At 42.9% G+C, this 14957-nt stretch overlaps 2 protein-coding genes across 9 annotated transcripts in view; both read left to right on the top strand.

Moving 5' to 3' along the window:
- Positions 1-6390, top strand: part of LOC115073684 (signal transducer and activator of transcription 5B) — a 226170-nt gene extending 219780 nt beyond the window's left edge. For all 4 annotated transcript variants that reach the window (XM_029572300.1, XM_029572301.1, XM_029572298.1 and 1 more), the window contains 4 exons: positions 201-365; positions 2467-2515; positions 3009-3107; positions 4215-6390. In XM_029572300.1, the coding sequence (XP_029428160.1) occupies positions 201-365; positions 2467-2515; positions 3009-3107; positions 4215-4341 (440 nt within the window). In that variant the 3' untranslated portion in view covers positions 4342-6390. The remainder of the gene's footprint in view (positions 1-200; positions 366-2466; positions 2516-3008; positions 3108-4214) is intronic.
- Positions 6391-10002: 3612 nt separating this feature from the next.
- The window catches only part of GHDC (GH3 domain containing), a 39964-nt gene continuing 35009 nt past the window's right edge, over positions 10003-14957 (top strand). Inside the window, exons 1-2 of one of the 5 annotated variants that reach the window (XM_029573164.1) lie at positions 10003-10126; positions 13034-13334. In XM_029573164.1, coding sequence (XP_029429024.1) covers positions 13043-13334 — 292 coding nt within the window. In that variant the 5' untranslated portion in view covers positions 10003-10126; positions 13034-13042. Of the gene's footprint in view, positions 10311-10345; positions 10979-13033; positions 13335-14957 lie in introns of those variants that run through there. The other 4 variants (XM_029573168.1, XM_029573166.1, XM_029573165.1 and 1 more) reach the window with 4 other exon arrangements.

The raw sequence follows: 14957 nt of genomic DNA, 5'->3' as shown, positions 1-14957 counted from the left end.
AGACCGCATGCATTGTCTCTAGCTCGACTCCCTCCCCCTCTCCCATCTCCAAGGAGTCAAATTTCACTGCCTCTGCACCAGCCTGAACCCCTTTACAAATGCTGTGACCAAAATGGAGCTTTGAGGGGGGGTTTTTTTTTTTGGTTTGTTTTTTTTTTTATGGGGAGACGCGTGATTTCTCACTGTTGTTTTCCTTGCAGCTGACAGGATCCTGTGGAACTTAATGCCATTCACGACCAGAGACTTTTCTGTGCGATCCCTCGCCGACCGGCTGGGTGACTTGAGCTACCTTATTTACGTATTTCCAGATCGGCCGAAAGATGAAGTGTACTCCAAATACTACACACCTGTGCTCTGCAACTCCTGTAAGTCTGACACTAGGGGTCTATATCTACACTTAACCCTTATTTTGGTTGCCTCCAAGAAGTCCGAAAGTGTTACGTTAGGAGACTAGAATAAATTGTCATGCCCAAAACAGGACAAAAGATCCAGTGGCTTGCTCTGTGGTCTGTTCAGACTGTAGATATGGCCTGCAGCTGGGCTTGTTCCACAGAAATATTTTTTAATTCTCTCATGTCACATTTCTTATCCCTGAGCACCATTGAGGTTGTGTGAAGGGGAGAGGAAAGGAACTCGTAGAAAATGCCACCATGCTTCTCCCTAACTCCTGTACATGGCCTGCTGAATCCTTCCTGCAGCACCACAGGAGGGGGTTTGGCTCTGGCTGGGCCAGTGGAATAAATGGCAGTGCTGTGCACTGCTAAGCACAGGGATCTGGGTTTGATTCCACCAACAGAGGGGGGGAGGGGGGGGCACAACACTCACTGGTCTGCTTCAGGGACCCCATGATTGAAGGGTCCTGGAAGGCGCCCTGATGTGTGACCCTCAGCTGAGGGCTGTCGCTGCATTAACTGGACTAAAGGCAAGTTGGGAATATAGGGAAAAAACATTTCCTGGGTAGTTGTCAAAGGTTCGTGGCACCAAATCCTGGGCCTGGTTCTGATTGAGCCATGAGCCCAAAGGAACAGGAAAAATCTTCTGGGTCAAAATTTAAAAAAAAAAAAAAGGGTCAGGCTGTCAAACAAGTTCTGTGTCATCTGGGACAGGCCAGGTCTGTCATTTCATGTAAGGTGATGCAGAAGTCTTAGTGGAAACACAGACGCTGACATAACGAGATCTGTCTGGCAGGCTATGCAGGGGGGAATGTAAGAGGCCAGATGCATGGACTTTGTGATCTGACATGGAAAGGGAAGGAGTATTGGGTGTGAACTAAATAGAGGATCATGTGTGCCTGTTTGCCCAAGATGTTGAGTGCTAAGGAGGGAAAACCACAAAATCGATCCTGATAAGCAGAGAGATCTTACAAGCAGTTACGTTCTATGGCTGAGAGATTTCCTTAACTTCCCAAACCTGTCCTGGAGACTCGGTGATATGCAATTTTATCTCATGCATATTTGTTATGGATTTCGTGAAAACCTTAACTGGCTGTGGGGTCCCCAGGACAGGTTTGGGAAGCCCTGATTTAACAGCGTGGACAGAGATAATTGATCAGACTGGATTGGGATGATAGAAAAACAGGAAATGCGTCTCCCAGGCATGCAGTGGTGCAAAACCCAGGACCGGCTCAGCCTGTCTTTGGTGACACAGAGTCAGCAAGTAGCAATCTTCAGAATATCCACTCACCCTGCCAGATCAGACATGGGTCCCACACATTGAAAGGGTTTGGCGACACTAAATTTTTTTTTTTTTTTGGAAGTTCTAGCATTCTGTAGCTCCCATTCACAAAATCCATATTTTCTACCATGGTTTCTAATGCAGGAACCCTTTCTCTTTTTGTCTTTGGAAATCAAAGCCATAATACATTCTGGGGGTAATTGTCAAAAGGAGTTACATGCGTAAATGTAGCTACTATTGTAGCAATTTTCAAAAGCCATTTACTCAAGTAAAGTGCACTTATGTGAGTAAATCCTATAGACAAGTCAATGGCATATATTGTAGCAATTTTCAAAAACCCACTTACTCCAGTAAAGTGAATTTACTCCAGTAAACCTGGTTTTTACTCGAGTAAATGCTTTTTAAAATCAGGCCCTCTCTGTTTAGAAGAAGAAAGAGTGAACATCTTTGTTGATTTCTTGCTCCTTTTGTCTAGGGCGAGGCTTCCTAAATCTGTCCTAGGACCCTCACAGCCAGTCGGGATTTCAGGTTATCCACAATGAAGATGCATGAAAGAGATTTGCAGTTGCAGGGTCTCCAACGTATGCAAATCTACCCCCTGCAACATTTATTATGGACACCCTGAAGACCTGATTAGCTCTGGGATCCCCAAGACAGATTAGAAAGTCAAAGTGTCTAAAAGCACAAAAAGAAAAGATCTTTCAAACAGAGGTTTAGCAGAAGCCCCACTAGGTTTTGCCTTTCTGTTAATAAGAGATTTGTAACCATTTACATTCTTTCCCACAATGGCAGCAAAAGGAGACGGATACGTGAAGCCACAAATAAAACAAGTTGTACCAGAGTAAGTATGGATGGGAAAGAGGGGGGTGCATGTGTGTGAATTTGTTTTTTTTTTATGAAGCATTGTGGTCAACAGTAATATGGCAACACTGCTTCTAGATCAGAGAGCTGACTGCCTGCAGTCTATTGTTTCCTGGGATCCATGAATTTATCAACTGCTGTACCCTACTTCTGCTTCTGCTGAAGGGCAATGGCACACATGTACACAGGCAAGATTGTATTGAAACAGATTTGGATACAACACCAAAACGGTGACCAGAATTCAGGCTTGTGGAGGACAGATTTAGTGGGTGGTGGTAAGAGGGAGGGAGGGAGGGAAGTGATAGAGCTCCATCAGGTAGGGGTGACTGGACAGGCCAACTGATTCTTACAATGTTCCATTATGTGTTACCCAATAGCACTCAGTCTGGGTGCTGGAGCTTCAGGACACTTGAGTATTTCATTCCATGACAAGTGCAAGGTGTGAGCATGATGCTTTGCATTCTCTATTTAAGGTTTGCGCCTGCTGAGATGTCCGTAGGGAGCTCTTACATGGATCAAGCTGCCTCGCCCTCTGTGTACTCCCAGTCCCATTGTAGCCTCTACCAGCAAAAGTAAGTGTGTCTCCCACCTTCCTCCCTGATGAATAATAGGCGGTATGCGTAGAACCACCAGCATGTGACGTCATCAGAATTCACTTTCCAAAATGACATAAGAGGCGCGCTGTGTGTGCAGATTAATAGGAGTGCATAGCACAAGTGTCTTCGTTTCTTTTAAACGTATTTCATGGTTTGAGCTGCATCGTTCCTCTGTCTTTTAGTGCACTTTGGGGTCATGCCCAGTTTCCAGGCATCCTCCTGTATTCTTATTCCTCAACTTGCAGTTTATTTTGAAACCTGTAATAAAATCTTGCACCATCCACCCTCCACTTTCCAGTGCAGTACAAAGATGAAGGGTTTCTTTTTGTCTGTCCTCAAAGACAAGTAGGGAAACCAACTGTCTGCCATGTGCAGAGAAGGATGCAGAATGATGCCTGTTCACAGCACTGGGCTACCATGCTAGAGGCTGTGGTTAGTGGGCAAGACCTGCTTTCCTGGCTCGGCTAACTCTTGCAGAAGGGGCCTAGCTAGAGGCTGTGGTTAGTGGGAGACATCTGCTTTCCTGGCTCAGTTAACACATGCAGAAGGGGCCTAGAAGGTGGGATCTGTAAAGTTCATGCACATCAGCCTTGGATACTTCCTGTGTTGGTCCAGTAAAAGGTATGAAAATCCTTAGTTTGAACTTACAGGAAAAGCCATGTTGCCATTGCAGCCAGCTTTGTAGTATTGTTGCCTTCTCCCAGGTCAACCAGAACAGACTGATCAAGCCCTGATTTTGCCCCATTGCATGAAAGGAGTTGTAGCAGTTCTGATTCCCCCCCCCCCCCCAATTTCCCTATCAAAATGGAATTATTCCATCTATTCCGTGCATGCACTGGGAAGAAACCAAGACATAGAATCAGCCTTTTCAGTAGACCCAGGGTGAGGAGGCAACCTCTAAGGCCCGGTGACCTAGTGCAGCAAACATGCTGCAACTTCTTGTCTCCCTCTCCTGGCTGTATCATTAATTCTCCCACTGTTTGAACCCACACTTCAGGATTCTTCCCCTCCTTTCCCTCTGCCACACTGTGTAGTTGCTTTGGCCAAGCCTTCAGACAATAACTCGCTGTTTCATTGTTGCAGCCCGGAATCGGTGCTGGATCCCGACGGAGACTTTGACCTCGACGACAGCATGGACGTTGCCCGGCACGTGGAGGAGCTTCTACGCCGGCCAATGGACAATCAGTGGATACCGCATGCTCAGTCGTGACATCGCCTCTAGTACACATGCAAGGCAACACATGGCAATGACAGCGTGTTTCTGGCTCAGCTACATTAAAAACAAACAAAAACAACAAACAAACTGCTTTTACTTGGAAACAATATTCATAATGTGAAATGTTAATACTAGTTGTTAATTGGGTATTTTTGTGCATGGTGATACAAGCGCGTGGTTTTGTTTTTTTTTTTTGTCTTTTTCATGCGTTGGGGTTTGCTCCGGTAAGAACTGAGAGGCTACAGTTTTCAGAGGCGCGTAGCACTGTGGATACTTTCTGTTGTATAAAAAGCTGTTTGCATGGCATCTTGTGCAGTTTTGTTTTATTTGTTTTTCATTTAGGAGACTTTTTTTTTTTTAAATGCTCCATACTAACTGTATAAACTTTTATTACAGTTTGGTCCCAAAGCATAAGATTAATGTTTGGTCTGGATTTCAGTCCAGATCAATGACTTCTAACTCAAGCATCCGGTTTCAGTTTACCTTTTTAATTACGTTTTTTTTTTCCAGGGAAAGGTGAGGTATATAGGTCTGAGTGGGGGGAGGGCATAATTGCCACTTACATTTAAATAATTGATATATTTTATATATATATATTTTTTTTTTTAGAGGTACTCAAGTTCTTGTGTGTCTTGTGTTTTTGCACAATGTGATGATAAAACTGAAAAAAATAGTAGGAAGCCATTGTAAAAAAAAAAATCTCTCTTTTAGATACACTCCTGTTTTTTGTTGGGAGTTTTTTTTTCCCCTTCTACTTAGAAACTTGACTTCAGATGTGCAGTGGCTTTTATTTTATACTTTTTTTTTTTTTTTTTGTTGCCTGTCAACTGTTAATTGTTGAATGTATGTGTTCTCCCCTGTCCTTGACCACAATCTTTTTCTTCTTATAAAGGAGGCCTAATCCTCCTGCATAGCCAATGGTTGTTATATCCATATGTCCTCCTTGAGATTTTGGGAAGGGTACTAATCCCCCTATGATGTACATGTTCTCAACCTCTGCCAAAAAGGGACAGTCCTTGGGACCTTCTACTTGGATCTTGGCCAAAGACAGGCCGAGAGTGATGATCCATTATTTGATCTGAAGATAAACCAGATAGTGCTGTATCCTCTTTCGCAAAGCCAACAGGCTTCTCTGAACCATGGAACAATCTTGATGATGTTAATATTAGGGAGGGGCTGGCCCAATGGTCATAGTTATGGGGCACATGTACTTGGTTTCCTATGGAGGTTCTAATCAATTCAGCTGTATTTATTTACATAAACTGCTAAGTCCAAGCTCAGAGAAGGCTGGTCGCTGAGTTTAGGGGACTGGTCATTTTTTTTTATCTTGTGCTTTTCTTCTAGCTGTGCCTGGGCAATAATTGATATTAGTGGATATTGCATATTAAGCAAATTGGCTTGTTGAATAACTAGGGCGCAGGATTACCCGTATGGACTGGCACAAGTAAGGCTGTTGATATGAATCCACTTTGGGTGAATAATAGTTGAGTCATTTAGCTGTAGGGCTGCTGTTCAGAAGTCCTCTGTGTCCTGTTTTTACACTGTTCTCCGTATCCCCGCAAATGTCATTGCAGCTGAAATTCTCCCCCCCCCCCCCCCTTTCCCTCTCTGGCTGAAAATAAAAAGTGGTCAAGTGGTGTTCGTTGGTTCCATCGGTGCAGAGGCCAAAATGCAGAAATCCCAGCAAATGTAGTCCCTCCAGATCAGGACTTTGCAGGGGTGTGCAGTCTGTTCTGCTGCCGTTAAACAGGAGGGAGAGGGCGAAGGCTTCAGCTTTCACATCAGAGCTGAGGAACATCTTGAGCAGGGGAAGAAAAAAACAACCCTTACAAGGACTGCATTTACTTGTACAATTTGAAAAAAATGGTTTCCTATGTCCTTTTTATCTAAAGCAAAGCAGGAATTGTGTATACATTGGGAAAACAAACATGCAATTTAAATCATGGTAACACAGATTGTGTCTTTCTCTTGAATATAAGAGAGTTCTTCAAACTGGTCAGGACAAAAGATATTAAAATTATGCTGTTTTTTAATATGTAAAAGTATATTGCTTCCAGCAATTTTTCTTAAATGTTTCCTCTATCTTTTGCCTTAAGTGTCCATGAGAAATAGACATTGTAGTACAAACAACTGGGCACGCAGAGGCTTCACTGCATTTGGATGTGTCAGCAGCAAAGTCCATTGGCAAGAGTTATCTTGCACCGGCAGGAAACGATTCATTTTTTGCTAAAAAAAAAAAAAAATATATATATATATATATATATATATGAGGGGTAATTAGTGGTAGAGCCTGAGGTGGTTTCATTATTTTCTCCAGTCCTCTTCCATCTGTATAATCCTGCAAAAAGAGCCTTTCACCATCCACTGTGCTCCCAGATTGCCTCAGTGCTGCTGCAGTACCATCCTACGTAAAGAAAACAGTGATCCAGAAAATGCATGTAAAAAGGAAGTATCCTTTACAGTGCTTAGGAAAGCAACGGGGATCAGACTGAGAATTGTAGTGCATGAGAGAGGAGACATTAGAAAAAACCATTAGAGAAACTTTTGCCTGCTGCTAGAAAGTAAGCTAGAGCCAGAAAAGCTTTTTTTTTTTTTTTTTTTTTTACATAAATAGCTCCAAGACATAATGGACAGGCTGAGCCAGTCCTAGTTTTATGCTCATCATACCTATGAAACAGTAGCCCTGCAGGCCCATAGGTGCAATGTGGGATAAAAAACAGAAGGCTCTGTCTCGTCCCTTATGACCTGGAACAAGATGGACCTAACGAAGCATCTAAAAGCAGTGGTGCCTTCCACCTGTTCTGTTTGTGTCAAATCTTAAGTGAGACGTAGATTGATCCTTTGCAGTTCTTGGCCAGGTTATCCAGGCAGTCTCTCTCACTTCCATGCTTCTCAGCGACGATAGAAAGATGCTTTTTCAATAATAATTTTGGAGGACCCACATCTGGATTTAAATACAACCACCCATGCACATCTCAGATTTGCTGGGCCCTTTCCTTTGGTATTACAGAAGGTGTGTGTGTGGGGGGGGGGGTCCTGTTGGCTAAACAGCAAGGATGAGGAGAAAGGTTATATATATGGTGTTGCACAGGGGGGGGCACAGAAAAGAAGTCCAGGCATTCCAGACCAGGAAATAAAAATGTTCCAATATTAAAAATGGGAGAAAAGAATGCAGAAGACTTCTTCCTGACAGAGGAAAAAAACATTTTTATTTTTTTTTTTACATTTTTGGATGTGTTTCTAGGACTGCTGCTTTTCAGTGGGGGGGGGGGGGGGGGAGATGGGACCTGTTTGTCATATCTTGCAGAAGGTCATTAAATAGGTACTCAAAAGTCTGGATTCATCCTAGTTTCATTAGTTGTATACAAGTTTTGCTAACATCCTTTCAAGATTTGCTCTGCAGTGGAAAGTACATATATTGTAATATAATAGTAATGGTCACCTTGACCCATCTCCTACCACTTACACTTACTGCCTCCAGTTTGACCCTTTGAGAGAAAAAAAAAGCCATATATTAGGAAAAGTTTTATTGACACACAAATGGGATGTGCAAATGTTTTCTAGAAAAAAATTTAAAAATGAATATAATTTAACATGGAAATTATGTACTTTTGATAATTTTCTTTTAAAACAAATCTTTATTACATGAAATAATTTCAAAATACATATTTTAATGTTAAAGCGGATTAGTAACTGGCACCAATAAAGTATTGTCTACAATTTGAGGCTGTGGGTATGTACGTTTCTCTCTCTTTAGAATACAAAAACAAGTTTGAGACCTGGGTCTCAATTTTATATTTCCCATACAAACTAGATTGAAAAAAAGAGATTTTTCACCTTGTGTGGCTAACCAAATGAAATATTTTAAATAATTATCCCAAGACTAGGCTGTGCAAACTCTTCTTGACACAAATGCATAATTTTTCAAGATTTCTATGTTAGATTTTTCAAAAGTTGATTGGAGCAAAAAAATATTTCATTTGCCATGAAACATTTGTTTGTAACAAAGAGACCATGAAAAGGATAGAAAGGCAATGTTTAGTCACAGGGCTTATATTAAGGTCAGGTTCAGTCATAATATCAGCAAAAGCTGTGTGCATGGGCTTGATTCATCCCTGCTGCTTTTGAGCCTCAGGGGTGAAGTGGTGTAAGCCTCTTTCGCTGTAGATCATCTCTTTCAGCTATGCTAAATGCTGCCTGCATTACACCCTTACTGCTCTCACTTACCACACGTACCCCCTTCCTTTCAGATTTGCCTCATCTTCATTTACAAACACTATATACACTCATACAAACATACTTTTACATTCCTGTCGTCCAATCTTGCTCAACACCGCACAAAACAAGTCCTTGTCCTTTATCAAAGCGCAAATTTGCTACAGCTATGCTATCACAATCACAGCACTATGTAGCACTACTTTAGCATAGCTATTCCTTAACCCTACTCCAACAGCCAACATAATTCCACACATCCATTTTCATTCACTAGTTCATATGCCTTTCCTTTACAGCAAAAATCACCTCATATGCCACTTGATCTACACAAAATGAGGCCAGTGTAAAATTTACTGATTTTTATATTCCTCAAAATTTTATGTCTTTGTACAGGCAGGGGCTTGATGTTGAAATGAGCTGTTTTGAGTGCAGATTTTCATTATGAGTGCATGGGTGTTAGTTTTTTACCCACCCATTTAAAAAAAAGTATTCCCCTTTTCCTTAAACATCCAGAAGTTTGTCTCTGCTTATATAAGGAAATCTATATCTATAACTAGCGAAAGTAAATGAATGTCAAGTGGGCAGAGTGTGTGTTGTCAGCTGCTATGTTTTCACCTATCCTACTTTGTAACTGCCTAAAGCACTGGTGTTTTGTTTTTTAAAGCAAACATAAAATGTTATAGCCCCCTCCCCCACGCGCACACACTTTGTTTCTTATGGTGCTGTGGTGCATAGGTGTTTGAGAAAATAGTTAAAGGGGCGCAATAGGTTGATTCAAGCAGGCCCCCCCCCCCCCCCCCCCCCCACTCTCTGTTGAAATGCTAGGGCAGGGAGGTGGCTTCCTTCAGCTATGAAAAACTGTACTTAAAGGCTCCAGTCTGCTACATCTCCTAGTGTGTCAGCATTCTGCTGCCACCTAGGCCTGGGACCCTCCTGTGGTAGCCTGGATTTCAAGTATAGGTGTATGTATATATATATATATATATATATATATATATATACACACACACACATTTATTTGCCTTTAAAGTGTGTAATTCCTCCATCCAACTTCAAATGTTGCTGATGTTAGAATAGCAACTTTGTATTCCCAGAAAGGAAACACTGTACATTATGCAACATGCAATAAATGTAATAAAGTAGTTGGTAACAGAAGGTGGAGGTGTCAGGTATGCTTAAGAGAGTTATTTGATTTCTCAGTAGGTAGGGAATCGGCATTATTTTCAAATTGAAACAAACCACAATACAGGCACCGCTACCCATAATTCAGCAGCGAGCAGACGCGCTACTCCTATAGCTTCTTTTGCTATTCTGCGCTCTTCAGCTCCGTGGCAGAAAAGCAGAGATCGCCATCCCTAGGATAAGAATTTCGCTGCAATCCCCGAGCCAATCAAAAAGATATTTCTCTAGGGAGAAGCTGCTGCCAGTGCCCCTCCCACACTATCCAGCCCCTACCAATAAGAGCAAAGCCCCGCCACGCTTGTCCCGTTCCTTGGCGGGGATAGGGCGGCTTCCAATTGGCGTCACCTCCCGGGTGAAAGGTCAGCGGTTTCCGGAAGTGCAGGTGAGAGGGAAAAGGAGAGCTGCGGACCGAGGAAGATGTTTTCCAGTGTATTTTCGGTAGCTTTCGCGTGCATTTGCAGAGCGGTGTCCTAGAGACATGTCAGCCTTTTATCACTTCCTCATGTCAGGGACAGCATCTACGCTCTGTGCATCATCACTTTCGCTTATTAGCGTCATTCTTGGCTGTAGGTAGCGCTATACAGAGACCCGTAAGAATTAGTCCCCGCTTCTTGTATCATCTAGTTCCAGTCTAATAAAGACAGGCAAGCAGCTAAAACTTTGGGCTGAGGGGTGTTATATTCACACGCGCACGCACACACTCACTTAGTACTGATGTCCTTTATTTTGTGTGCGTGTTCTTCCCTGCAAGACCTCCTCTGCCTTTGCTGCTCACCAAGAGCGCAAGTTGTTCTTCCCACATCCCCTTCCATTGACAGACCAAGTACTGAAGGGCTTGACCAGGCTGCTGCAGCCCTGTCCAGACTCGCTCATAGTGTTGCTTTTTACCCGAGCACTAAATAACACCATAAGGGCATCCACCTTCCGCCTCATAGGTTTTGATTGCTTTTCAGATTGATTAGAAAGCATCAGAACCTAAGCTCAGCTAGATAGTGGCCGGTGGGTTCACATGTCGTCTTTATTAAATAAGCTTCACTAGCTGCCTGTTGCAGATAGCGTTAAACTTAAAGCCTTTACTATTGCTTTTAAATGTTGGTTTGGTAGCCCTAGGTTACTTGCCTTGAGTCATTATGCTCCAGATCGTGTTCTGCATTCCTTTGAAGAAGGCTTTTAATTTAGCAACCTAAAAATGTATTTCTCTGCCTCCTCTTTGTGGAACAAACTTCCAAGAAAGGTTAGACAAGCAGAGATACTTTTGCCCTTTAGATGGCTCTTAAAGATGTTGTAGTTGTAATCTTGATATTTACTGTTATGGAGGGCTGTGTCCAGGATTTCTGTTGACGCCCTGTTTATATGCCCATGTTTGTCTCTTTATTATTCAGTCTTACTAAATTTTCAGAATATATAAATCAAGAAAACTTGAATTAGAACCAAATAAATGATCATATAAACAGAAAAATCCAACCTAAATATATTATGGCCACATATTGAAAGTAAGCTATTCTGGAAAAATTTCTCAAGCAGTTCAATCGTAAAGAAGGTATTTTACGTTCCTTAATTTATGGCATTTGTATGGGAACTTAAAAGAAAACTAGCTCCCAATGCAAGCACCCTCTGCTTTTTCTGAAGAAAGGGCTTAGGCCTATACTGAATTGCTTTTGATTCATCAGGGAAAATAGCCAATTTATTACCAAGAAAAAACTTCTCCTTAAGCCTGAAAAAACATTTTTAATGCCAAATGTTTATCAGACTCTAAGATATAGGTGACTAATAGTGTTGTATTCCCAGAAATTACTTCCTGAGATTCTTGAAAGGGACAATAAATAAACTGTCTCAGCTGGCACATCACAACCAGCTGAAGAACTAGCATAAAGCACTTTAGTCCCTTGAGTAGGGGGATAGAAAGCTTTAACAATAGATGGAACAGCATCAGAGGAAACCTTTAATATTTCAATATAGAAATTTTTTTTAACAATTCCATAGCAGAAATTAACAAATCTAGAAAAATAAAAAAAAAAGGTAAATTAAATCTCCTGGAATGGTTCTACCTATTTTCCATTTTGCCATGCAAAATCTCATTGTCCCTAATTAAAGCCAATGAAGAATTGTGTAATGTAATTTGGGATTCCAAGTTACTCATTTTCCTTTCATGTTCTTGAAATAACTAGGAGTGGGCACCAACTTGCAAATGCAATTGTTCAAAGGACAACATAGTTCTGTTAGTCTTGTAAGAAATTGTTCCAGAGTTGTGATTGCAGTCCATAGTGTCTAGTGATAGTTTTATTTTATTTGATTCATATTTTGTTTTTCCGCACTTCAAAGCAGATTACATTCAGATACTATAGGTTTAACATAAGAGAAGGTTTAACTAGAGTAGGAGATGTTAACCTCTGGTACATCTACCCAGTGGTGAAACTACTCACCCCAACAGTAGTGGACCCAACTTGGGTGGTTAAGTCCAAAGCTGTCTTGGGAATCTGACCATATCCCTTAACACCTCCAGAACTGTATAACTCTGCACATCTACAGATGGTGGAGGCCAGCTGACAGGTTGATATCTCTGAGGGAGCAGAAGCCAAGCCCTCAAACTCCCCAGGCCCTGAAATTTGAAAATGGTTGGAGAAAAACATATCTAGTCTTGCCCAAGAAGCCAAGGATGGAACAGCTATCTTAGTTGGGAAGGCTAGACTTACTACTTTCCCTTTTTCCTCCATGAGTTCAGACAAACGGACTGGGCTAAAAACTGATCCTAGGGGTACTCCTCTCTTGTGTGTGCACAGCGAATTTAAGATATTAGGGCACCCTCCAATGACATTGTTCACAGTGCTGAATGTGACATACAGTGCAGATGATACCAGCTCTAGCATTCTAACAGGCAGGTGATAGCCTCTTAATCTGGGCTCCACCATGTGCTGATATTTTGTCCTCTTGTAATTAGTTATTGCAAATGAGTATTTCTGGGTTGAATATTGTGTATATGTTTCTGAGCTGTTATATGTGATCAATCTGACCTTTAACTATGTGTGTGTGTGTGAAATGCTGGTCATGTTTTGATCACTTTTTTTTGTAATCTGTTTTGAGCTTGAATTGGTAAAACGGAATAGAAATCAAAATACATAAATGAAACACTCAAGCCTGATATCCCACTTCCACTAGCAATCAATAAAAAAAAATGCATTCATTCACCTGGCTCCTGCCCCCTTCCACCTAAGATATTCTTACTAAGATATTCTTACTAAGATATTCTTACCTAAGATATTCTCTCTACTTCTCATTTGTTTTCCTTCAGCAGTGAGAGATGCTGCTGCTGCTTCTTGTCTCTATTGTCCTTGGGCTCCTGGGTGCAGCAGGAATCTTGTTCTGGAAGGCTGTCCGAGACAGTTCCAGCGGGCAGAAGTGGTGCCTGGGCAACCTCCTTGGGCACTATGTGGCACTGCGTATGGTTGGCTGGCAGGGGTTCAGACAGCGCCAGCGCCTTGAGGCAGACTCCAAGAACATTCAGCTTATCCAGGAGGGTATCATCCTCCAGCAACTCCAGAGAAGCCAGGACACGGAGTATGGCCAGCAGTTCTGCTTCAAGGGAATTACAGGTACTAAAAGGGAGCAGACATGAGCTAAATGATTGCAGCTTTAATCTAGGCTTGAGTCAAGCTAGCAGGGCAGAAGATTAAATTCCAGCTTTGCCACTGGCTGTGATCCTGGCTACTTAACTTTATGTTTACATTTTGGTAAACTGCATGGTAGCAAATTAGGTTATTTTTCTTTGAAAATTGGCAGTTGGGAATCCAGGGGAGAAGCAGCACATGAATAATTGAAAAATCAGTAATATGTGCTTGCTTTTTTTCCTGATCCAGACACACCCCTGAAAATGTTTTAACAGCGGTTCCCTGTACATACCCGGATCAGCCCAGTCTCCTGGGTTCCCCCCGCCCACCCAGCAGATGGAGACAGAAATGTTTTTAAAACAAATTCCGCCTTACATAGGATGGTGTCACCTCAGTCCGGCAGTATTCATCTGTCTCCAGCAGATGGAAGGGGTGCAAAACCTACAGTCTGGTCTGTGAGAATAGTTTTTCTTAGGAAAGTTAGAGTTAGGGGATTTTTGTTTCTATTCTTTGTTCGTGATTGCCTTAACTTTGCTACTTGGAAAAAAAAAAAAGGTGAAGCTTAGGGTTTCTACATAAGAACGGTGTGGTCAGCCTCCCAGGGGGTCGGTAGGCTCTGAGAGGGCCATCCCCTGCTGGTTTGAGGCAGCTGCAAGCCAGGGTTGAGGACCCTCATATTATTCTGTGGCAGCTTGGGTGCGATACCGGGGAGCCCGGCTCACTTCACCCTGAGGATCAGCACCTTGGACCACTGCCGGGGCAAGGTTTGAAAAAAAAAAAAGACTTTCATTTTCCCTCAGCGGGTCAGCTCTCTCTACCTCCCTGTGTTTTCACCGCATTTCGGGTACGGGGGGGGGTCGGTTTTTGGGTTGTTTGGTGCTCGTATTTCTCTCTTTCTCCCCCCGTGCCGCCTCGGCCCGCGCGTGTCTTTCGCGTGAGGAAGTTTGTTTGGCATGCTTGCAGGGGGGGAGGGTTCCTCCGGAGTTCCAAAAGTTAAAAAAAAAATATTTGTGAATACTCGGTCTTCCTGCATTTTGGCAGCATCAGCTGATCATGAGCAGGCTGGAATCGATCCATTCCTGCTCAGGGCGGGAACGGAGGCCATCTTACAGTCCTTTAGATCTGCTACTCAAGTAGCCATGGGGAAGGGGTTGCTACCACCTCCTCTTTCTCAGCAGCGGAGTTTTCCTGCTGATAGGGAGCCCTTGCAGCCTGATTCCCCTGCTACAGAGGATGACCCTGAGAGGGTCTCGGACTCCACCTCTTCTTCCTTTTTTTCTGAGTTTGCCTTATTACTTCCTAAGACATTTAAAGCAAGGAAGTCAGGCAAGAGGCACACGGCAGAAAAAGTCGCCGCTGGAGGGGCCAAGTCTCATGCCAGGAAGCGTGTTAAACCTCGAGGCGAGAAGGGACAGTCTCTGCCTAAGCGCTCGCTCCGTACAGAGGTTCCTCAGCCGGATACGATACCTCGGGGCAGGATACCGATCCAAAGGAACTAGATCCACAGCCTTCTACTCCGCAGGGGGTGGAATCAGATCCTGATCTGAAGCCACAGGGGGCGGTGAGAGGCTTGCAAGCTGCGGAGGGGGATGATCCCCAAAGTAGTTC

The sequence above is a fragment of the Rhinatrema bivittatum genome, chromosome 12 (genome assembly GCF_901001135.1).
Source record: "Rhinatrema bivittatum chromosome 12, aRhiBiv1.1, whole genome shotgun sequence".
In the NCBI taxonomy this organism is placed as follows: domain Eukaryota; kingdom Metazoa; phylum Chordata; class Amphibia; order Gymnophiona; family Rhinatrematidae; genus Rhinatrema; species Rhinatrema bivittatum.
This window is presented reverse-complemented; position numbering and strand designations above follow the sequence as displayed.